Raw genomic sequence first — 26395 nt, forward strand, 5'->3', positions numbered from 1 at the left:
GACAGGACGAGGGGGAATGGGCTTAAGTTGAGCCAGGGGAGTTTTAGGTTAGATGTTAGGAAGAACTTCTTTACTGAAAGGGTTGTTGGACACTGGAACAGGCTGCCCAGGGAAGTGGTGGAGTCACCATCCCTGGAAGTCTTTAAAAGACGTTTAGATGTAGAGCTTAGGGATATGGTTTAGTGGGGACTGTTAGCGTTAGGTCAGAGGTTGGACTAGGTGATCTTGAGGTCTCTTCCAACCTAGAAATTCTGTGATTCTGTGATTCTGTAATTAAAAAATATCTTATAAGCTTCTGTCCTCTTACCCTGCAGATTACTGTTGCTCAAGTAGGCCGTGCTTACACTGGGATGTTTCCAATTCTGTCTAGATTACTATATGCATAACGTGTTATTTTTACCTTTTTTTTTTTTCTTTTTCCTTTTTTTATTTACTGTTGGGATCAGTTAAGTAGTCCAAGCTCAGGGCATTCTATTTGTTTCTCAAAACTTCTTCCATGATAACTGTTATCGGGTAAGTACTACATCCATCACTATGCTCAATTTCTTTCAACCAAAAAATAGGAGAATTTGATATTTTTCAGTTTCAGATTTGATTTTCATTAAAAACTAACAAATTCCACAGTGGTTTTATTTGGCTTTCAAATAACGAGGACAAATGTTAACATGCCCATTAAAAATTTGAATGTTTTTTGTAGCTCTATTCAGGCCTGACACACGAAGAAAATGGAGACCTTAATTAAAAGATGTCTTAATTATGCCTACTTCGATTGTTATGCATTGATGTGGCTATGCTTAGATACTTTTAAGAACATGGAAGGTTAAAGCCTTAAATACAACATTTAAAACAAAGATCTTACAAACTTTAATAATTAAAGAAGGTTACTATTTGACCTTGTTGAAAGTGACCCAGGAAATGAGCAAGTGATAATTGTTTCACTTGAACTGTCTCTTTAGCTCTTCAGTATTTCGAAGTTTGCATTTAATGTAGCTTGTTAAATATCAGTACAGACTGTTCATATTTTCCAAATTAAGTATAGCAGCATTAACTATTTCTTTAACCATCACATGATATCACTCACATCTGTTTAATGTTCATTGTTAATTCTATCAAAAAACTTTTTTTGCACTTGAACTTTCCTTCTAAGGACATAGTAAAAAAAAAAAAAAAAAAAAGCTAATTTAAAATGATAAAAATTTAACAAGCTTATTCCTTATACTTCACCTCTTCCCATGAAAACAAACCAACACAAAATTATCAGTTTAATGCATAACCTATAATTATGGGTTTGTAACCTCTAATGAACAACCTATAAATTAAAGTGTAATTTTGAAGGAGAAATAAGGCCTACCACTTTTCTGAGGCATCAGCACAATCTTCCATTCTCTAGAGTAGTTCATGGAAATGCTATTAATTTCTATTATTCTTTTCTAGATGTTGTACTCATACATCAATGCAAGTAATACATAACTAATACTGCATTATTTTAACAGAATATATTCAATTTTGTTGGTTTATCTAACATTATTTACATCTTAAATCATTTGATTTTCACCATTGCTTTTTACATGATAAAATTCTACTGAATAAACAAGAACTTTGAAGTGTATTACTTTAATTACTGTAGTACAGCAAACTGTACCTAAAACTTGTGAAAGACCAATCCCATTGCAATTGATTTTTTTAGATTTATTTTAAAGGTCTGAGAAACCACTGCATTAACTAGTTTAGTTTTCCTTGTGCAGTTCTCCCATTTATCTCTATATAATTTCCTTCATGCTATAACTGAAACGTGAATAAGGCATGCCATTAAAAAATAAAGAAATAAAAATTACCAAGTCTTCAAACACATTCCATGCCTTAATATTTTCAAATCATTTCTCTTGATGGTTCATTGTTAATAACAAACCAAAGAACAGATTTATCGCTCGAATGCATCTGTCCTCTCTCCAAGTACTGCTTCCTGATATATACTTTAGTAGATAGGATACAATGGAAGTCTTTTGTTTGGTACTCATTTCTCCATGAGTACATCATATCTCCATGTAATAATTTTGATAATCTACCTATTTAGAGTTAATGAGTCTCCTCTATTTAGATTAACTAAATGCAACCTCTCAGAAACTAGGAAAGAAGCTAGTAGCCAATATGGAAGTTACCAGGAAGGATTACAAGTTCAACCATGGAACTGGCAGCTTGGCAGATTTTGTGTGCAAAACTTAGAAATACAACATCTGCTATTAAGAAGTCACTAAAATTGAGCATAATGAACAGACTGAGAAACTGACAGAAATTTTGAATTGATACAAGGAAATCTTTGTAAAACAGTTTACTTGTAGTCTATTATTAAAAAAAAACAAAACTATTTTAGCTGTGTCTACTAGTATCAGTAATAAGTTGGGCACAGGGAAGATTTATTACTTTTTTAATAAAAAAGGAAATATAATTAAAAATACACATCAGCTAGATTAGAATTTAAGATGTTTTCTGAATAGTTATTGCAGCTCTCTGCATATGCGTGTGTATATATACATATTTTCAAAGTTACTTCCTATCAACACTGACTCTGAGAGAACATAACTATAGCTTTACAATACATTGCCTACTTCATGGTAGGGGGAGAGTAATGAATTGTTGCTATTATTGTAGCATATATAGCTCTACTTTATATTTCATTTTTAAAAAAATAGTTGAAATGCAACAATCATATACTGAGCTAATCTTGAATTTTCAATAATAAGATTCAATAATAAAAAGAAAAAATTCTATGTTCTAGTTTCTTACATGGGTAATAAAGTACCCATTTTTAACAACCTTTCATCAAATCTCTGGTAGAATGAATGTGTTCCTAAAATATATAGTTGAATACTTTACAAAAGGGCAGATGCAGCTGATTAATATTCGTATCATGAACTTCTTTTTTCCTTTGTAACGCTACCTTATCTGTCCTTCTAAGATGAATGGTAGAAACAACATATTATTATTTCTAGAAAATCCTCAGCACATTGGTTTTAATCAATACTAGTAGATGTAGTACAGTTTTACCCATAATTATATCCTCACACAGACTAAACATTACTTGCATTCCTGGATTGCAAGAAGGTAATTGATGTTGATGCTGACATGTCTATACTCTCTAATTGTCGTTCTTCCTGCAGATTTTCTTTTATCTAGAGAAAATTCTGAGAAGAGGAAAGATAAGATCAGAATGAACCTCAGACAGACTGAATAATAAAATGCAACAACACATTATGTGTTTTTTAGAAAATTACACTTTAGAAAATTACACTTAAAAACCATCTCTGAAATTTTAAAAAATGAATAGGGGTTTTAGGCAAATTACTCCCATTAATGTCAGTGGGAATTGTGCAGCTAAAACCCATCTGCAGATTTTTATTTTTATTTTTGGAGAAAAAAACACTATATTGTAAGGAAATATAATACTTTTCAGTAATTATGGTAGTACCTGGAGTTTTAAGAGCTCAGAATATGGGGGAAGATAATAGAATACCCATCCTGTCCCTTAGAGTTTCTGGTGATAATTCAGTATACTAAAACACTGATTCTTGGAGATCTCTCTTCCTTCTTTTTGTCTACTCAAATCTGGAGTGTCCTCACATAATACTGAAACAAAATATATATACTGAATATTATTAGCTTACATAAAGAAAGTGTGTTTGTGTGTGTATATATATATATATAGTAGAACTTCTTTTTTCTTCTCATGTTCTATGATATAAATATATATAGGGTCACAAAGGTAAGGGAATGCAGCACCTCTTCTATGAGGAGAGGCTGAAATAACTGGAACTGTTCAATCTGGAAAAGTGGAGGCTCAGGTGAGATCTTATTGCTGCCTATAAATGCCTCAAGGGAAGGTGCAAAGAGGACTGAGTCCTCTTTTATATCAGAAGCATTGCCCAGTGATAAGACATGAGGCAATGGAAACAAACTGGACCACAAGAGGTTCTGTTCAAATGCCAGAAAACACTTATTTTCTGTGTGGATGATGGAGCATGGGAATGGGTTGCATGGAGAGGTTGTGAAGTCTCTGCCCTTGGAGATCTTCAAAAGCCATCTTTTGTCTGCCAGGACATGGTCCTGAGCAACCTGCTGTAGGTGTCTGTGACTGAGCAGGAAAGTTGGACCCTCCTCTAGTGGTCCCTTTAAATCTCAACTCTTCTGTGATTCTGTAATATTCATCTATGGCACCTTATCAACTTCTCCTGCATTATCTCATTTCCTTCTTGGTGGGTTGAAAGAAAGTCTTACGTTGCCATGTATGGCCAGCATAACTGTACATTGATTAGAGAATCACAGAATTCTGCATAATTGTACAATTACACAGAATCTGTATAATTGAATTCAGCATAATTGTACATTGATTATTGGAGCATTTAAAGTTTAATGCAAAAATAAGCACAAAAACAGTAATCTACTGTTATACAACCATCATTTATGTAGCATGCATAGCACTTCCTACTTACATGAAAGTTGTAGCCTGCATTTGATGAGACAAATTGGTTTATATATTCCTCTGTACTGAAGCCATTTTGGTTGTAATAGTATTCAGTAAGTTTCAATGCGATATGCCTCTTCACTACTTCAACCATGCATTAAGTATTTTAGTGATTAAAGCAGTATAAAAAGAAAAACACTACATCTAAAATTAGTAGAAGTTTTTTTTTTTTTTTTTTTTTTCTCCCATGTTCCATGAAACTGCCTATGAATTTAATTTGGATTTGGTCTGCCATCAAAAAATGAGGTATAAAGTCATAATACTAGAACCAGAAATTACAGTTACATTGTATTTCTGTAAAAATGAGCTGCCTAAAAAATTTACCCAGAGCAAGCTTGTATACATGTTCATTTGAACTTTTTTCCTATTTGGCTCAGAGCTGTGGCCGGTTGGTTTTGGACAACTCTTCTAATGAAAGCAGTGTGAGTATAGAAGGGGAACAGCCCATGGAAGAATTGATCCATTATATCAACATGAAGATTCTTTTTAGATTTTATTTTTTTTCCCAATTAAAATAACACACACTTTTGAAAACAGGCCATTTTCTGCATCAGTAAAGTGGAAGAAAGACTATTTGGCCATTGCCTACTGTTTTATTGGGCCCACAGTATCCTTAAGATGACTCTTGGACAAGATCTTTTATCAGAAGTAAAACGATAATAAAAAAGCACTTCAGAATCCAACTAAAAAGTAACGATTTAGTTAAATGAGAGTCTTGAATTTAAAGATGAGAAGTAGTTTTGATTTTTACTTTATCTTTTCAACTACAGTAGTCATTGGGGTGTATAGGCCTAACTATAACTCCTAGCTCTTGGGAGCTCTTTGCAGCCTGCTGCATGCAGGTCTTTCTATACCAAGCAGCAATTTTAGGAAATGTCATCATCGGTCTTTCGTATGTAAGCTCACCTGAAGAATCTTTGCTTTTAAAATGCTTCTATGTTTCTCTGCTTTTTTTTTTTTTTTTTTTTTTTTTTTTTTAAAGTATTACGTAGAATGTAATTAGTTTTCCACAAATCTTTTTGGTTTATACAATGTTACTGTGACATAAACATGAAGTTACATGTATTTCAATTCAGTTGCTAATGAATGTTGCTGAAGAACATTAAGCTTAAGACTGTGACTTCAGCCTGAAGCAATTGTTCCATCTCAAGGACCAAGGTTTTGTTTACTCTGTCTTCAAGGATCCAAGGCTAGTATATGCATTACCAAGACATCTAGGAGCTTTGCTTTAATGTACAGTCAGACATGCCTAAATAGAAAAACTGTGGATCAGCCTTTGTGCAGGGCTTCTGTGGACAGAATGAAGCGTATGCTTTGCTGAAGCATGATCTTGCGAGAGTTTCCTTTACAAACATATAAGCAGGGACAAGATTATTTGGAACTTTTGCACGCCTTTATTTCTTCTCAGCTACCCCTTTGTTTTAAAGGGTTGAAATTTGCTGCATGCAAAGAACAGCTTCTTCCTGGGACTGCTGTGTTGTAGACCTATTCTTCATATTAATCAGGGATCGAAATCTGCCAATCAAGAAACAAATCAGATTTCACAGATTTGCCCAACCCTGATCTGTGTTTTTTTTTTTTTTTTTTTTTTTTTTTTTTTTTAATGAAACAAATCTTGCACTTCATCACTTCAGTATCTAGGCTACTCAAATACTGTTGTGTCCCTTTTATTAGGGGTTCATGACTCAAGACTTCACCAAATGTTCTCCATAGGCCTCTAAGAGTTACTATAAGACTCTTGATATTCAGTGATAACTAATCCTGGGCATGTCACTAACTGTGTAAACTTCAAGAGCTCTTTTTCCTTATTTCCACCTAGTCAACTCTCTCTGTATCTTGTGTCCTTCATGCAATTGTACAATCATGTGATGTGTTTACTGATCCAAGAACAATCTACAACATAATATTTTCCCAGAATTTACTTCCATAAACGGTAGCAATGTCTAACAGGATTGAGCTGTGCATGCAGAATACCAGCACAACAATCCAAACATTAAACTACCACACTTTCTGTGATAAGTCATGTTCTGACAAGAGCAGTAGCAAAATGGGTCACGTTTTGCTCATTCTTACTGTACTAGATTGAAGCAAGGCCTTGTTTATTGCTACTTGACAGAAGAGCTTTACAAATGCAAATGTTGTTGCTACTTTGCATGTGTTTTGAAATCAAATTGCAATTGTACTGCAGTTGCTGAGAGTATGTGATAAAGTCTGATCTTGTGAATTTTTTTTTGAAAGACAAATGGGTTAGAAACTGGCTGGGTAGCCGGGCCCAAAGAGTCGTGGTAAATGGAGTCAAGTCCAGTTGGAGGCCAGTCACTAGTGGCGTTCCCCAGGGCTTGGTGCTGGGGCTGGTCCTCTTTAATATCTTCATCAATGATCTGGACGAGGGCATTGAGTGCACCCTCAGTAAGTTTGCAGATGACACCAAGCTATGAGCGTGTGTCGATCTGCTCGAGGGTAGGAAAGCTCTGCAGGAGGATCTGGATAGGCTGCACCGATGGGCTGAGGTCAACTGCATGAAGTTCAACAAGGACAAGTGCTGGGTCCTGCACCTGGGGCACAATAACCCCAAGCAGAGCTACAGGCTGGGAAATGAGTTGTTGGAGAGCTGCCTGGCAGAGAAGGACCTGGGAGTGATGGTGGATAGTCGGCTGAATATGAGCCAGCAGTGTGCTCAGGTGGCCAAGAAGGCCAACGGCATCCTGGCTTGTATCAGGAACAGTGTGACCAGCAGGGCTAGGGAAGTGATTGTCCCCCTGTACTCAGCTCTGGTGAGGCCGCACCTCGAGTACTGTGTTCAGTTTTGGGCCCCTCGCTACAAGAAGGACATCGAGGTGCTTGAGCGGGTGCAGAGAAGGGCGACGAAGCTGGTGAGGGGCCAGGAGAACAAGTCCTACGAGGAGCGGCTGAGGGAGCTGGGCTTGTTCAGTCTGGAGAAGAGGAGGCTCAGGGGCGACCTTATTGCTCTCTACAGATACCTTAAAGGAGGCTGTAGTGAGGTGGGGGTTGGTTTGTTCTCCCACGTGCCTGGTGACAGGACGAGGGGGAATGGGCTTAAGTTGAGCCAGGGGAGTTTTAGGTTAGATGTTAGGAAGAACTTCTTTACCAAAAGAGTTGTTGGACACTGGAACAGGCTGCCCAGGGAAGTGGTGGAGTCATCACCCCTGGAAGTCTTTAAAAGACGTTTAGATGTAGAGCTTAGGGATATGGTTTAGTGGGGACTGTTAGCGTTAGGTCAGAGGTTGGACTAGGTGATCTTGAGGTCTCTTCCAACCTAGAAATTCTGTGATTCTGTGAAATGTTCAGCATGTCGTTGATCAAACTGGTTCTGAGAATACTTTACCAAATTGTGCTTTGTGCGCACATGCTCTCTGCTTCCTGTGACCAGAAGCTATTATTTCATCCATAAATAAATAGTTTCTGTGCATTATAATTTGAATTTCATAACCCATTGTATTCATATAAGCTAATATGTAGGTGTTCTACTATCTTGGCTTGTACATGTTTTAACAGCACAGTAAAATGTATTATCTTGGTAATATCTCTCACTGAAATATTATATGTAACAGTAATTGTTCCTTTAATGCTTTTTTCTTTAAAGTTAATATATATTAGCAAAGTATCCCCAACTGCAGAATGATCATTAATTATCATTTTTCTGCATTTTAAGTACATTTTGTAATGTGACTAACGATAAATTTTCATTATAAAATGTTAATCAAGCAAATAAGTTTGCATTCCCCTTTTCATCAGTTTCTGTAATTAGTGGTTTATGTTTATTAAATTATTTTAATTTTTGTCGCATTACTAGGACGATGTAGTATATGCTTCAGACTAATTAGCACTTTGCTTATCGTAAGAATTCCATTAATTCAGCAGTTAATTTTTAAATACAGCAAATTGAGAAAAGAGGACTTCTCCTAAGTTTTGCAAAAGAGAAATAAGACTTCTAGCCCACTCTAGGCAGACAACTCAGGCTGGCAAATAAGTGAGGCTCTAGATGCAATACAAGTACATGCATGTACTTCGATTTGTAAGAACACAGAATTAACTGGAATTCTGTGTCTGTCTGCGTGCAACATCTATGGTTTGTAAATACCTACTCTTTTCCTTTCAGAAAGGGAAAAACAAACAAAATGAACATAATGCATACTTAAATGGGGCTACAAAACTGTTTCTACAATGGTCTGGTCTATTTTGTTAGTTCTAGAATGTTATCTACCTGTACAGATCAGCTCTGGTCTTTTTTAGAAGCATCTGTGTACCTTCTCTTGAATTGCTTGTTGAGAGTCCCTTTGACTATCCTGTTCTACTTCCTGTCTTGCTAATACAAAACCCTTTATCTGAAATCAAACAATATTATTACAAAATTATTTATAGAATGTCATTTCTGAACAGTAACATTGTCAAAATGTCAGGATGTCTGAAGATAAATTGATGCTATTTTGTGTTTTGAGACAAAGAGAAAATAACACTTGAAAAGGAGATATTTTTGTTTATTTTTTTTAGTCTAGCTTGATATATATTGCAAATAGCTTATAAATTATAATTTGCCAGAATAGCAATTTGTGGGGCCAGCCATCCGTGATCTTTTTTAGTTCACAAACACAGCAGAAAATTTGACATTTTTTCTGCTTTCATCCACTGTGCTTTGAAAAGTTTTCATTGAGCTCAGTTTGTTGGACACACCAACAAACTGAGGCTTCTTTACAGTTCTAATATGTTCTGCATTGATACATTTCATTAGACTGCTACAATATGATGCAACACAAAATGATGCAAAGGCATGGAATTTGATTCATTTTGTTTGAGACTTCTAGGTTGAAAACTATTTCGGTACATTGAAGCAAATAAAAAATCCTTGGATGATTACTGGTGCTTACAGGTGATTTGTAGCAGTAGATAATGTAGTCACTAATGTATAGGCCAAATGTAAGTGAAAATTTGTTTTGTTATAACCAATTGTTTGCTTACTTCTCTCATGTTTTTCCGTTCAGCCAGGAAGAATTCCTGCTCCCCTGAGCATTTGAACTTTATTTTCCTAAGTTATAGGTGCTTATAACATTTATTTTATTAAATAAGTCATTGCTTCTTAATGGTTTTCTACATAAATTAATCCATATACTTGTATCTTTTAATAAGAAAGAGAACTGTATTTTATGCACCTTCAATATAAGTTTTTCTTCTATATTTTTTCACTCTGTTTTCAGTTGAAAAGGCTCTTACTGTAACAGGCTTTTCCTAGCCAGAGGGTTAATTTCACAATTCAGAGATGCTCTACCCACTCTAATCACTGGTTAACCTTGAAATAACTTCAGGCTTACAGACTTCTCTTTCCATCTGGATGAGCTTTGCTGCTACCAAGGGTCTTGCTGGCAGAAGGCATATTGCACCAAGGCTGTTCTGTGATATGCTAGCAAAGGTTTTCTTTGTAGATTGAATGGTAGCTTACACTTAAAATGTGTGTCTTTCGAGAAAACGACACCATGCAAAGCTGCTCCAAAATCTTCAGCTGAAATAAAAGAAAATAATGATATTAAGAAAATTAGGACTTCAAAGAAAATGAAAGACATTTGCAGCTAATGCCTTGTTTCCTTTATATTTGTTTTTTTATATAAGAAATCTTAAGATATTTCATTTAAAAAAAATCTTTTTTAATTCTAAAATTTCATCCAAAAATGTTTTCTTTCCCCTCCTAGCTTTGCACAACTTGTTACACTCTTTCCTCCAGAAAGGTCTTTTTCATCCTTTTTAGTGTTTCTCTTTGAAACCAAGATTTTAAAGTTCACTTTCCTGTGAATCTACTCTGATTTAATAATCAGTGCTTGGATTAAGTCTTCAGAATCTACTTATTGTAGTCTCAGCACCAGACATAATGGGTTTTGCAGCTTTATCAGGAAAAGAAAAATCTCATTCTTTTTAGTTGCAAACTAGAAGAATGGGAAAAATGGAAACAAGACTAGTGAGCTTTGTGAGGCTAAACAGTGTCCACTGAGCCTATAAATTGCAATAGCTGAATGCTAACATAACTTGGCTCCAACTTGCCTAGCCTGCTTAACAGGAATAAGATTCCTCTGAGTTATACTGGCTTGTTAGAGCAAAGTCTAAGTTTCACTCTCTGACCTCTGAAGAGAGGGAAAATGAAAAGGAAAACATTCTCCTTTGTGAAACAGAGTACTTCCAGTAAAAGAAAGTATTGGATAGATCTTTTAAACCAAATGCTGACTATAGTTTAAAAAGAAAAGTCAAAGGAGTTAAGCAATACTAAACCTGAATGACATAGGAATCAGGACTTTAGATTTACTTTGAAATTTAGCCTGTAATCATATAATATTTTTCAGGGAATACCATTACAGGATTCAGGATTTCCTGTGTTCAGGAAACATTAGGCAAATATGTGAACATGTTTTAAAATCTAGTACATCACATTTTATCATTAATAAAGACAGAAATACATTTGTGTTCATTTATTTATTTTTTAAATCTAAGCAATATGTTTCATGTAGTCATGGAGAATTTTGGAAATGTACTTTTCAGATACATACAGATTTTGGCACACTTTGTTGCTTTGAAAAAACAGAAGAAAAAGTAAACAACCCTTGACTTAGATTTGCAAGATTGGGTTGCAAAAATTGCATCGTTAGCCATGTTATTTTACAAGAGAAAAAACACTTAAAACATTTTAGTCATATGCATATTATGGCCTCATTGTGAAGTTTAATTGTGGCTACACATTTCTATGTCCCTGTGAACTAGAAAATACTTTTGTATTATTGATTACAGCTTTATTCTTTTCATCAATTTTGAATCTCCTTAACAGAGTTTAAACAGCTATGTGAGTGCACAGAATTAGTGTTTTTTGTTTGTTTGTTTGTTTGTTTGTTTGTTTTTTTTTTAATATTAGTTGGACAAAGGTAAATATGCTTGGTAAATGGGGAAAAAATATTAAAAGGCTAAGGTTTGCCAATTCAGAAAAGTGAGTACGTAGTCCAGAAAAAACATTTCCGTTGTTATAGGTATTCACATCTTTCCTTGGATTTATCTGTACAATTTTGGCATAATGAAGACTCAAAGAAGTTGATATGTGCGCCATAACAACAAATCTTTGGACCTATTGATTAAATAAAACAATGCAGTTAGGCCTGGATTGTAGTCAGTACACTCATTTTGTTATTAGTAGTTTATAGAGTGCTAAAGATACCACATAAATTGCAGCAATAGGAAAAGTATGTCTCCTTTTTCTGTTCAAATATTTAAAATAAATATATCCTATAATAGAAATAGACTTGTAAAAGTGTTTTGCACTTAGCCTGTTCCCAATGCCATTTTTCTGACATGAATTTCTAAAACAGAAAATATTTGAATGATACTTTTCAGTACACAAAATGGATAACATCTCCTTGACCAACTATTGTGCAAAAGAGAAGTTCGAAATTTTTGGGGACAGATTGCTGCATTGAGTAAGTTCACATAGGTTTTTTTTTCATGTTATTGGAGACAACTAGCTCAGTGTATTTTTACACTGAATATCATGGTTTGCAACAAGTTCGGTTTACTCTTGTCATGATCTGAAGGTGGGGGAGTTACCTGGCCTATGGATATATACATATAGCAACAGTGAGGTCATAGGATTTCATAATACACAAAAGATACAAAAGTTTTATTTCTAAAGATTTTGATTTACAGCAGATCACCACAAATCAGCACCAGCAAGCATACTATGATTAATAAGGCAAGCATGTGTACAGATTAACAAGCCATTACAGGAAGCAAATATATCTGACATAGATATTGAGGGAATAGCATTAATTAGTAGTAGCAGTGATTAGAAATAGTAGGAAGGCAATTAGATGTAGTAAAAATAAGTAATAGAGCAGCAAATATAGATTAGTATTGTAGGTTCAACAAACCTATCAAAATAATATGGCATTGAATATACTTACAGATTGCAAACTTATTGATGCTATAACAGCAAATATGCATATGATAGGTTATACTTATCTATATTATACATATTATATGCATATATACATATTCATAAAGCCAATGGTACCAAATGTATGAGACTGATCCCAGAAGGGAGGTCTAGCCCATTCCAACGTCACAGGAGTCTAGCTGTGAAATCTGATCTCATAGAGACCAACCTCACAGTGTCTAAAACCAATCTCAGAGGAGACCGACCACCCCTAGAAATGGGCCCTGAAAGGAGCCAAAGTAAGGGACAGAGTCTAATTTCAAAGTTGATTTGCCTCATGGGGTGTGGAGCACTGCAGAGTTGACACTGAAGCATCAGCGAGTTAACCCAATGTTCCAGCAAAGCTTCAGCCTGTTTAAGGAGGAGAGAAGGAAAAAAATAAAATAATAATAATAATTAAAAAAAAAACAAAAAACACACACAACACAATAGAGAGAAAGGAGTACATGCAAAACAGGAAATTTCTCAGAGAGGGAGACTTTTGTATCACTGAGATGTAAGAGGGTGTAGGACATCATCGCTTCAGGTATAAATGCTGTTAATGTTGGTGTTTATCCTAAGACAGCCAATAGATGATAATGGTCGATATATTCATTTTTGTAAACAAAAACTTCTTCTGTTGATACCACTTTTTCAGGCCAGCTTCTTCTTTCCCAGCGTACTTTTTACTGTCTCAGGTGATACATCCCTTTGTTTCTTGTTTTGTCTTTATCCATGGTACGTACAGGATGCCTCTGGTTCTCTGTTCCAGCGGCACTTCAAGGATGGCCCTGGTTCCTCAGCTGAGTCGCTAGGCCAAAGGCTGAGTTCCCAGGCCTACAGTTTCCAGGCTGTCAGACTTTACTCTTGTCAGTGTTCAGCAACCATTTAATGTCAGTACTTTCTCATTATAGCCATGTTACCTCCTCCTATAATGCAGGTAACCACTTCCATCACCTGTGTTCTCACGTGCAGGTGACTTGAGTGTGTTCAGTGAGTATGTGCAGTTACATGCAGGTGCACTACTAAAGAAAATTTCTCATGTTAACTGGAAAATATGAAATAGGTATACAAACTTCAGCATTTCTGAAGAAATAACTTGTCGGTCATAACATAAAATACTCCTAAATTAGATTAGGAGCACGTGATATGATAGCAGTTACCAGTTGAATGAGGAAAAAGTCTTTGCTGGTTGCCAGGAAACCAACAGGATGTGTGTCAAATATTGAAATAAAATCAAAACAAATGAACAAAAGAGCTGTCAACTTGGGTTGTAGTTTCAGAGTATTCAGAGCGAGTCTTTTAGGAAATGAAATTACCGAGTCTTTGAAAGTTTCTTGTTTTTCTCAATGTGTATTTTACTTCTTTGTTTCTTACGGATGAGTTTTTACTAATAATACTAAGAAAGGAACTTCAGTTCTTCAGCAAGACATGGTCATACTGTTAGAGGTGGGAAAAGTAGAGCTTTTAATAAGTATAAACTTAAAGTTTCTATTTAAATATACCATTAATTTTCAAGTGGAATTTAATTCCATATTTAAGTAAAAAAAGTGTTGTGAAAAAAGTAATATAACTGGAAAATACGGTGTAATAAATATGTGCTCATATAAAAAATAAATTCCTTCAGAAACACTGGGGCTTCATTATTCAGAACCTTGTTGTGCAATTGCAAGAATTGTTGTGCAATTAAATTACAAAAGCTTAGATGTTTTGGAAAAAATATCAGACTATTTTTGTAGGAAGTGTGAGGCTGGACATGCTTGTGTGTTTTGAACAAAATCTTACCTAGATCTCATTTTTGATTTAAAATTGTAAAATGATAAATTTCAGCCATTTAAAACTTTTATTTTGTGCTAATAACTTTGAAACAAATGTCTTTTAATTATTTTTGATGCAATTTTGCTAACAAAGCACGGTGGAAATAAGTTAACACATTCAGCATGGTTAAAGCCATGTTAATAATTATTTATTAACATATTTATTCTATAAATATTCACCATCTTTGAGACTAAAATCCTGGTAACATGTTTAAGGTTGATGGGTAAATCTATTTTCTTACACTCGTAGGGGAGGGATTCAAACATTTGCAGGGTAAGGAAACAGAGCTAGAATTAACTGAAGTAAGCCAAATATTCTTATCTGAACTAGAGACAAGTGGGTCAGCCTGAGAGGTAGTGTTGATATCTTTAAGATTAAAAACAGCATCATCCAGGTAGGAGCATCCTGTGCTGTAGGAAACAATTGGTAGGTTATGTAGTGAAGATCTTAGGGGATCATAGTGAAAAACTTGCTGACTATGAATCAGATATGGCATACTCTTTTTGGAAGGGAAAAATTATTTTGAATTATGTCAGTATATGTTATATGTTTTCGATGCAGTTACAGAGATGATGTAATTTAAAAAGTCCTTGGTTTTAGAAAGGTCTAAATTAGAATATTGGAATCCTTTAGACAACACATTTTAAAACGTTAAAAAATGGGAAGAGAAGACTTGGAAGACAACTGAACCAAGGGATGATTACTTTGGTTTGCTTTAAAGATGAAATATATTCTATGTTCATGGGGTTGCAAGCAAGCAGGGAAAAATAGGAGAAGAGGTGGAAGAGGGGGAGATAAATTTATTTGTAGTTGAGGAGATTCAGTCTGTTTCATCTGGGATGAAACTTCCTAATTTTGAAGAGAGTTAAGCTCTGATCCAGGGATTGCAAGGTTCTGGTCACACAGAATCACAGAATTTCTAGGTTGGAAGAGACCTCAAGATCATCGGTCCTCCCTCCTTGTCTCATGGAAGTCTCGTACTTTAGGCTGGTGGTCACCTTGATGGTTACCTAGTCCGGTTGATTAAAGCCAATCTAATTTCAAAGTAACATCACGTTGTAGAGAGTTTTGGTCAGTTGAATTTTTAACATCTCCCAAGATAGATACAAGCTGGCAGAGATCGCATGACCTCTTCTGAGTCATGTTCTGGTGCTTAATCATTGTGAAAAATTCTAGGGGACTTTAAAAACAGGTGGTATAGGAAACTTTATGCAGCATAACTGACTTCATCTCAGAACAGGAAGGAGGAGGAACTAGACTAAGCTTCTTTTGAATCTGTGTCTCTATGATTTATGTGATAAGTAATACTGAAAATAATACATATTTCTACTTTTAATTGCAGCAGGAAAAGAATCAGGAGGGCTCAAGAAGTAAAGGTAAGTACTAATTATTTTCAAAATGTGTTGATTTTTGTATTTATCATAAATCTAACATTCATTGTTGGTCAAAATGTATTTATTTATCTGGACAGACGGACAGATTTTTTGCTGAGTATTTGGTATTTGAAATGACAAAAATATATCCAGGAAAGGAGGATAAAATGTACATATCTAAGCTATTTTTTTTGAAGTCTTTGCTTGAGATGAGCAAGACTGACTGCTGGACTCTGTATGGGGTGAATTGCATCTTCTCACTAAGTTTGTGAACTAGACTACAGAATATTATTATACTTTAATGAAACATCAATACAATCACTTTATCTTGCTATGCAGAAAAATTTGTAATTGGATCTGATTACAATTTACTCATAAATTAATAATGTCCTTAGCAGGATACCTTGCAAAAGTACTGTCATCTATGTTTGTTGCATACAATTGTTTATACTTTGACTATAACTTATTCTGTGCCGCTGGTTAAAAACTATATGAAATAGAATATCCAGGTTATAGAAACAGCCTTGTATCAATAAAATAGTTCCAAAACACAATTAGTGTATTTCATGCTTTTTTTTCTAGTGTAAAACTTTTATGAGAGAGAACACCCAAATCTTTTTATTTAAAGTTTGTTAAGCAAGCAATGAAAGGTGAAATTGCCATTACAGGCAGAGATAGTTGTCTTAATACTGTAGATGCGGGCTATTGTAGGTGCTTTGAAAAGAAAAGCGATGGAAGGTAGAAGAGGAAAGAATACCATTTAATGGTTACTTATAGAGGATGGAGTTAAGTGACAAACCTACATCTTTTTGTATTACCTAAGGAAGCAATGTTTAATCTTATCGCCTGTGTTAGCTGTTCTTAATTCACTTATTTATTAGCCACAGTACTCATTAATCTCAATTTCCTTGCTCTCCCTCAAACTAAGGCTATACACCGGCATCTAAAGGCAAGCTAAATCTGTTGGTTGTGTGGAGTTGTGTCAGTATAATTGCATTGTTCATGATGATATAATTTACCTAATAGGAAGGACGATACAGAAATGAGAGATTTTTGAATACTTAATTTTAGAGAGGTAGTAAAATTTTAAGTCTTTACTTATAAAGATACTGAAATCAGACATTTGTTATGGGCATGTATGCTTTCAAAGTTGTGTCACCCATACAGATCCTTTCTCTCCCCCCCGCTGTAGCTAGGTGTGTGGTCATTATGTAGTGAAGAACAATTAAAAGCAGAAACAAGCTAGTGAGCTGGTTAGGAGTGTTCACCATATGCAGTAGCTGTTAGTTTAGTTAACTAACCAAATAAACAGTTTTCAAAGGCTTATAAAATATTGCAGGAAACTACAGCCAAAGCAAATCATTGAACTACTTAAAGGGAGATATCCATTATTTCTAAACAGGCAGTGAAGTTGGTACTCAGATGCACAAAATTTGTTGTGATTATATCTGTAACATCTTTTGAGGAAATTTTTAATCTACTGAACTTCCTGCATGTTGTGCATACCCAAGCTGACAATTCAACTTAGAAGATTTCAGTGGTTTTGGAAAAAATATTCCACTGTTCCACACATACATTTATGTTTAAGGTATATTTTTTATTTATTTATTTTTCCTTTTTTGGCCTTCTCTTTTTTACATTCTTTAAATTTCTTATGTGTTGTTGTTTTTTTTTTTTTCCATGTCATTTGCAATTTTTCAAAAAAGTATTCTTATTTTACTTGTCAATTATGGTATATAAGATTTTTTATTTTTTTTTCCTGCTTAAAATACTGGTTTGTTTGGATGAAATTCGGCTAAAATAATATTTTTTCATAAATGTTCCTGTATTGTCAATGACCACTGTCTTTCCTTTACTACTGTACTACCTGTGCAGTACCTGAATATGTTGCGTTGTGTTCTGCACTTGTTCTTGTGAGGCAGGTAAATTTTCCCCTGATTCTCAGGACACAGTTGCAACTGTATTACTTACACTCTGCATTTTGCAGCTACCATATATGATAAAGGCACAAAATGTTTTCTGCAGATCCTTAAATCGTTTGAAACTTTCAAGCCCGATGTCATTATCTTGATTCAGAGGACAATTACAAGTTCATGTTAAACAGGCCAGCCAAATGAAACCCTGGAGGCTCCTGAGTGTCTCATAACTTCCATTGATATCAGTGTTTCATTATTTAATTTTTATTTAGTACTTCTTTAGGATTGTATTTTTATAAGATAAGAACATTGCAGCAGAATTAAGACATTAGTAACTGGCACCATTCCGTAGCTTTTCACGTATTATAAATACCTAATAATTTTTCATTTTACTTCATCTATTGCTATAAAATAAATCTGATTCCTGTTTATATTTTACTCATTATGCTGTTATTGTTTTGCAGTGTTTGGATTTTGTCCTGACATTTTTCTGACCCACTTGTTTTTCCCATCTGTTACTTCTGCTGTCAACCACTAAGTCAATCACACCAAAATAGAAGCCAGTACTCAAACATGCCCTGTTCTGACACTAATCCCATCTCTCTCTGATCTGTGATATTCTTTTGCTTGTTTCATTTAATGTATAATAGAAATTTCTGTACACTTTTTAAGAAAAGAAGAAACACCACTTTTACATAAAATAATACAGTGCTACTATTTTACAATTTCACTATATGATGCCAAAATTTCTTACACTTTTGAGTGTTTTTCTGTATGAAAATGGTTATCAAATATCAAAATACAAATTAAGTTTTGTAACACAGGCCTTCTGTTTAATTAGGTACATATTTAAAAATAACAATAGTGTGAAAAAGGTTGGTGCTAAAACATTAAAAAAAGTTTCTCCAACCAAGCATTTAATATGAATATAAAATATACTATTTTAAAGTATATAGATACAATAAAACAAAAGTGTAATCTTAAAATGTGTTTACATACTTAACACACGAGCTGTAGATATAAAAAGAATATAAAAAGAATTTGGTCTGTATAACCTATTTACACATTCACATCTTCACCACTTAAATCATGCTTTCTTATTTAGCATACATTAATAACACCCCCCCAAAAGCAAACAAACAAACAAAAACAACAGAAAGCAGTTTTGAGAGGCTGAGAGTGAGAATAAGGCCATAATTTTTCTGATATTGAACAGTGATAACAATACTTCACCCAACTTGTCTAACTTTGCGTATTTATTTTAGCAACTTTTTTTTTTAGAACTTACTGAAAGGTATATATAAATTTTTTCAGCAAAGATCTGGAAAACAAACACTTTTCATAACATTTCCAAATGATCATGGTACAGGGATTGAAAATAGATAATCCTTTAAGGTCCCATCCTACCCAAACCATTCTAATATTCTATGTTATATGGAAGTAAATAATTTGTATGATATTTACTTGTATGGCTGTAGTTTATTTTAGTGACTCTTTAGAGTCTGACTGCATAGAATACTGTTCACATTTTTGCAAGCTACTATTGATCTGAGTTTTGAACACCATTAAAATCCCAAACTAAACAGGAGAACATTGACCACATTTTAATTGCAACCAAGGTTTCTAGTTGTATTGAATCCTTCTAACTTTATGCTAACCTTAGTAGTAGGAATGTAAAGTTGTTGACTCACAGATTGATTTCAAAAATTTAATTATTATTATGAACATATTGCCAGGCTTTTCTGATATCATTAACAAACATCTGTTCCTTTTATTATCTTAAGCTACCAAAAATAAAGACCGTATGAGCATCACTTGCCCATCTTACTTGCCTTTTGCTCCTTAAAAAGGTAACACGCATGCTTGTGGGTTTCCAGATGAGTATAATAGTCTTTTCTACACCCAGATAAAATTTAGATAAGAAGGAGTGAGAAAAAGCTTAATACTGTTCAAAACTGAAAGAATTTAAGGGACAAAATCAGTAAGACCTTAATTAAATCAATAGCTTTAAAAAGTGACAAATTATCTCAAGATGCTTTCAAATGCCAGCGGGTGAGCAAACTGTTATGTCTATCCTGCAATATGGCTGTCTGGTATTGCTTTTGATACCGAAGAGAGCTATGTATGTTCTGATGAGAATATATGGCATCAGCATCTTATGTCATGTTAAACCAATTAACTACGGCAAAAAATTCACTTCATTACTTTCTCTAAGGTATCCAGTGACTCGTTATGTCTGCTTGATCACACTATTCTAAATTCATATTTCAACAGCCTTTTGTTATGTGAGTATGGTGAGAATCTGAACTGCAGTCCTCCTGGACTGAATTGATTCATGTTTTCATTTGTTACACTGGAGCAATCCTTCTCTGGTAGACTAAAATGTATCATAAAAATTTATAGTATTTTAGAGAGTATGTGTAAGGCAAGTCAGTAAATATATGTCCAAGACTGTTCTTTCTATTGGCATGCAGCTGCTAAATATTTTTTCTAATATTTTATCGTTGTGTTCCAACTTACCTGAATGAATAAACTTTTAAGAGGTGGTCTGAGGATTCTTTAAACTCAGTATAGCCAATACTGTCCCGTTTATCCTATTCCATTCTCCTCCAGTGCCTAATCAGCTCAAACACAAATCTCTGTTGACTCTTAAGAATTGCCATAAGAAAGGCAGCTCCATTTTCCTTTCAGAAAATTATCCATTCCTCTCCTACATATATATATATTTCTTTAATATGGAATGGCTTTCATGTGATTAATCTCTCTAATAGCACTCTTTATAATGGTGTGAACCAGGTCAGTTGGGTCAGTCACACATAGAAAGGAAACAAAATTCTACCTGTGAAAATAATTTTAATGCAACAATTAATCTTACTATTTTTTTAATAGTCCTGAAGCTCATTTTGAGGAAGTAAAATGGTCAAGTGTCAGTTCAATATGTTTTGACAACAGAATTCCATTAGTTTAAGCAAAATTATGCAATCATAAAACTTCATAAAGTGCTGATTTTCTTCTACTTTTCAACTTTTACTGTCTTCTCATCTGAGTCAGTATAAATCCAAATAGTATCTTTGAAAACACCGTAATTACTCAAATTTTGAAAGTATACATTAAGAGCAAGGTCTGTGCTTTATTATCCAACTTCTTTAGGTTTTCCTATTTATGTTAAATGATTAATTGATGAAGCTGAATTCCAGTTTTGAGGTAATGCAATATTCTTGTCTTTTTTTTTCCTTTTTTTTTTTCTTTAATTCTTCCATGCCCTTCTGAAATTTAAGATACATTATGTTAATTTTTTTAATCTATTTCAGAGTAGACATTCACCATATGACTAGAGAAAACATGCTTATCAGTATTCATGAAGTTTCTATAGTGCACAAACAATTCATTTTAACAGATAGAGCAGGAAAAAGACTGAACACCAGGAAAGAAAAAAGTCTTGAATACTCAATGGAACATAGATTCATTCCTATCAAGGATCTACTAGTTTTAGAGAAGTTGATCAAACATAGAGGTACAGTTTGATGAACACTGATTTTTATTTTTTTTTTTCATGTAAATTTTGTTTAGATGCTTCCATGTAAAAGTAGCTACTGATTAATTTTAACACTATTGAAAATGTTTTTGAGAGTTTCTTGTGCTGTTTCTGGTAGGCCAAGGAGAGAAAATGAACAACAAAACATTATTTTCTTTATATTAGTCTATCCTTTAATTATTATTGATACTGAATTTGTAAACTTAAAATTTCTGCTAAAAGCTTTGCAATTTATTAAGATTCTTTTATGTGCTTAATCCTAGTCTGTATTTACCTTTAAGGAAGAAATGGTCTAAAGTATATTTATTTTCAAGAAATAGTATCTTTACTTTTCCTCTTTTTCCTTGAAAGAGGTATACAAACCACAATTGGCTTCTGAAGGATTTTGAAGTAGCTCTTGAGCGCTGAAGACCTGTACTAAATTCAGAGAGAATGCAGTGCAATGATAAAGTATTCTTGGACTCTGTACTATTCATAATAAAACATTAGTGCAGTGTTTGCAGGGGATACATGTCAAGTTGCTCATATGTAGTGAATACTCGTTTGATTACACTAACAGCAAAAAGTCTTAAGAATGTAAAAGGGACTGATGCCCATGAAGCTGAGAGCTCTCCTGGCTTTGATGTGTTCAGGTACAGTATTTAGTATTAATATTACTATTTTAACATAGTAATATTATTATTACTAATTAATATTAATATTTAACATAGTAATATTGTTTTAACATAGTAATATTACTATTGTATATAGTGTATATATATAATATTACTATTTTAACATAATTAACATTACTATTACTAAATTACTATTAATATAGTATTTAATATAATGTAATAGTGAAAGAATCAATGTTATAATTTTGGGGAAAGCAACTTTATTGTTTGTTATTATTCCCTTTATGTAACCCGTGCTTTATCAGAACATCTGAGAGTAGTCTTAGGAGTTTATCTAAAATAGTGTGCTATGATACCTTGTTACTGAGGAGAAAGGAGTCTATTATATTTATATTACTGAGAAAGATAAACAGAGAGATCCTTTTAAAAAATCCACCTGCATCTTAAAAGGCTATAAGCATGCATTTTTAGATGTAGACTTAGAAAACAATATTGACAATAGTCCTATTAGACTGTTCGTACTGGAATGTTTAAAAGAGAGGAATGGTTGTCCTTACAGAAAAAGTCAAGTCCAAGAGGAGAACATAATATTCAAAAGTAACATACTGTTACTACGGAAATGTTTTTAATTGACATTGTTCTACATTGTGTACACAACTGTAAATAGCTGTTTGCTTCTCTTTTTAATTCAAGTAACATGCCACTTTTTTATTGTATACTTATAACACAAGTTTAATAGCTATCAACATAACTTGCAGATTGCTTTTCTGTGCTGTTTACAGACCATGAAACTTCTCTTTTAAGAACAGTTTTGCAGGAAAACAAACAAACAAACAATAGATTTATGTTAAACAGGAGAAATTTCCTTACTCATAACATCTTAAAAAAACAGAATTACTTTTTGTTTTCATCATGAATTCTTTAGAATGCTATCGATTATATTGGGAACATATATATATATATATATATATTTATATTTATATATTTATTTATTTTATATCGCCTATCTCTTGCAGTCAATTTAAAGAACAATCAGGACTCATGTAACCCTGAAATTGGAGTGTGGTGAATGGAGTGTGGAGTGTGGTTTCCTCCCCCCTCTTCAGGTCTTTCCCATAATTGCAGCACTGTATATTACTCAGATGCCAGTTGAAACAATTGCATAATTCATGTTTTGTTTTACTCTTTGCATAGCAAGGGTTAATGCATTTCATTATCCATTAAGGTCATGTTCCAGTTTACCTCAAGCACACTCTTTTGCCACTGCTTCAGACACTAGAACACGATTAACAGAGTCAGATCCTGTTAACGTTTACATCATAACTGGAAGCAGATATTAAAGTGATGTGCAAATTAAAAACGGGTAAAATGCCTGCCAATAACAATTATGTTGGGGCAGTATTAAATTTCTCATTTGTTTTCAAAGGTCAGATTAATAAAGCTGCATGGCACATTATCATAAAGGGTGGACTCAGCTGCCTGTTTTGATTATGCTTGAAAGTCTAGTGTTTCTAAGGAGACTTTGCAAGGAATGAATGCATCTATTTTAGCTAGTGGTTTACATGTGGGTAATTATTAGACCATTTTCTGGAAAGATCCAAACCAATTGCCTTTCTACTTTCCAATTTACAAAGGTAAAAATAAGTTTCTTTAATAAATTCATTTTAATTTTTAATCCTTACATTTTAAATAGTTCCTCAAGTACCTGAACAGGTAATTCCATAGATACACCAGCTGTAAACGAAACAGTTCTAAATGTTAAAAATAAACCTCTCCAAATCTAGAGTTATAAGACTTACTGTAACTTTGTCCTTTGCTTTTTTCCCCTTTCCTTTTCTCTCAATTCAGAACTACTTGTAAGAATCTTATTAAAAGAAATTGTATTTTCTTCCCAGATGAACAACAACAGTATCCTGCTGTATTGTCCCCATAGCAGAAATATGAAAAAATGTTTTCTGTAATTATTCCCACTGTGAAGAACATTGGTATCTTTAGGAAAAATGTTAGTTGTATGGGCATCTACTGTACAGACAGTAAAGTATCAGATAGGCAGATAGCTAATGATCTACTACACTGCTATAGAAATAAGCAAAAACCCATGGGTATTACACAAATTAACATTACTCTTAATATTACAGATATAGTCCATATTCAGAGCTTAAAAAAGCTCTACTGTGATATTTATGTATTTATTTATTTATTTTAAACTAAGGCATGTTGTGAGGTAGCCAGCAATTTTTTTCCACAGAAAATCTGCACTGGAACTGGTTACCATTTATACACAACTTCCTAAGAAAATAATTTCAGTACAAAGGGACATTAATGGGCTTTAAATGAGGCAATTTTATCTTGTGAAGATGTACTTTTTGGACCATGTAGGTGTTGGCTAGCCGTAGATATTCCACAGATTAAAACTAGAAGCAGTTAAACTATTTAAAGTTTAATTTAATTAAGACACTGGATAAGTAGTTTATACCTTAACATTTAATTCTCTCTTGTCAAACTAAAAATTGTGTTTACATTGTAGCTATGTAATCAATTAGTAGAAGAAGGTGGAGCACCTCTGATTATGCAGTTGCATACATATTTAATAAATCAAACTATCCTTTTCTCCTTTCTATCTGTCTTTGTATCCTAATCATCAGAATTCTGGGCATTTTTGAAAATATCTTTTAAAAAGTTTGTTAAAATGTAAACATGAGTTAGATATTGCCAAAAAAAAAAAAAAGCATTTGTTGTTGTTTTAAATCCACATTTAAAAAAAAAAAATCACAGCATAGTTTGAAGGAAAACAATGCTTTGACAAGAAGTAGCTAGTGGAGGTACTAAGTTATAGATCTGTATATATTGCTGAAATAATTGAATGATTTTCAGGTTTATACTGAATATGAGATGAGACAAATTTCAAGGAACTAGAGTAACTTTAAGAGATAGGAGAGTAATAGAATGTATTTTATATGACAGTATTTAAACGTCAGCTAACTTGCTGTATCCATGTCTGAACGTTCATGTTTCAGGCTAAATTTAATATGGAATAGATGCAGAGAAGGGCTACTGCAATGATCAGTGTTTTGTATGTGAAAACTTATCTTGTTTTGCCTAAGAGAATGTATGACAAAGTTACACGTTTCTTTCCCACCTCTGCTCTCTTTTGTACAAGCAAATTTTCGATTTTTTTTTTCATACCAGCCATTCATATTTTTGATGATTATACAGAAAGCTGTATTCTCAGGAGAGAACAGGCTATTTTGGCTATTTTGTTTAGGGCTTTATTTATGTGTAGGGCTTCAAAACACAACCTACCCCAAATGTAGGCTATGCCTTTGAACCTCCAAAGCTTTTAGAGATCAAGTATCTCTAAAAGATCAAGTGAAATCACTTCTAGCTTTTGCTGTAGCCATAGGACACACGGTCTTCAGTTTTAGAGTCCAAGGAGGAATGGACTTTATAGGATAAGAGGAAATCAAGAACAAGCCTTACCAAATTTTATTTTCCTCAAATACTGAAAGAAGAGCCATGTATTATGTGAATAGCAACCAATTGTCACTTTTGACCTGCAGAGCTACAAGTGGAGTTATTTGGCAGTTTAGGCATCAGTTATTGATCAAAAACTTTATCAGTATTGCCAGCCTAGGACAGATTTTTGTCCGTATACCTCATAGAATTGTCTTGCATGGGGATGAGTTAAAAAGCAAACCCATGACTGACAAAGTGCTAGTTGGTCCTTGGTTAAATAATCTAAAAAATTTGGCAGAAATTATTACACATCTAAATACTATGCTATAAGCAATGTTTTCTGTCTTCAAAAATAGTACAAGGCTTTCTTTTCTTCATGCTTGCTGGACTTTGTAGCATATAGAATCTAGTTATGCATGCTGTCCACTGGCTAAAATCTTTTATTTTTGTAGCAGTTTGCTTCCTGTCTAGACTTAGTTTAAGTATAGGCTTAGATCACCATACTGGCAGAGTCTCAATGCAGAAGCTTGCAGTAATGTTCAAATTACTTTCAATTCAAATTATAAACAAAGAACACAGATACAATTGTGAATACTGGCCCACTAGAAATAATCAGTCAAATCTTGATGTTTTTATTCTCTTTAAAAAACATAAAAATCAGTGATGGCATTGCTTGAATAGAAATTTATGAAGAAGTTTTATTATGGTTCTAAAATAAATAAATCTCAGAATATTCAGGCAAACATTTTCCTTAGCTTTATAAAATCCTACATAGAACTGATTGAATGAAGGCTCTCAGGAGGAAGGGACGAATAAAGAATTTTAGCAAATAGGAAGACATACAAAAATCCCATTTGTATGGAACCGAGGATCCAATTAGCACACATTGATTCTTCCTCATAAAATGTGAAAGCTGTGTTTTTGTAGCTTTAAGGGTAATTGCACACTAAAAATGCACTTCAAATGGGAAAAAAACAACCACAAAAAAAATAAAATAATATTCTGTTATAATTTCTATGCCCAAAGGATCATTTATGCAGCTTGCACTCTGATCTAATTAGCAGTAACCTGACCTTCTTCCCTCAGAAACAGTGAAAAATCTTGTTACTATTTATAATTGTCATTGATGTCTCAAAATAAAAGCAGCATGCAGAGTTGTAAGAATGATTAGTGAAATTAGATTTGCAGAAGTCACACAGTGTCATAA

The 26395-nt window shown here is 33.7% G+C and overlaps 1 protein-coding gene across 1 annotated transcript in view; it reads left to right on the top strand.

The window, feature by feature from the left end:
• The window catches only part of FSTL5 (follistatin like 5), a gene marked incomplete at its 3' end in the record, with an annotated part of 350355 nt that overhangs the window by 95458 nt on the left and 228502 nt on the right, over positions 1-26395 (top strand). Inside the window, exon 3 of the mRNA XM_082758605.1 lies at positions 15637-15670. Within this exon, the coding sequence (XP_082614731.1) occupies positions 15637-15670 (34 nt within the window). The remainder of the gene's footprint in view (positions 1-15636; positions 15671-26395) is intronic.

This window comes from Aythya marila (assembly GCF_965140915.1).
Source record: "Aythya marila genome assembly, chromosome: 4".
Taxonomy (NCBI): Eukaryota; Metazoa; Chordata; class Aves; order Anseriformes; family Anatidae; genus Aythya; species Aythya marila.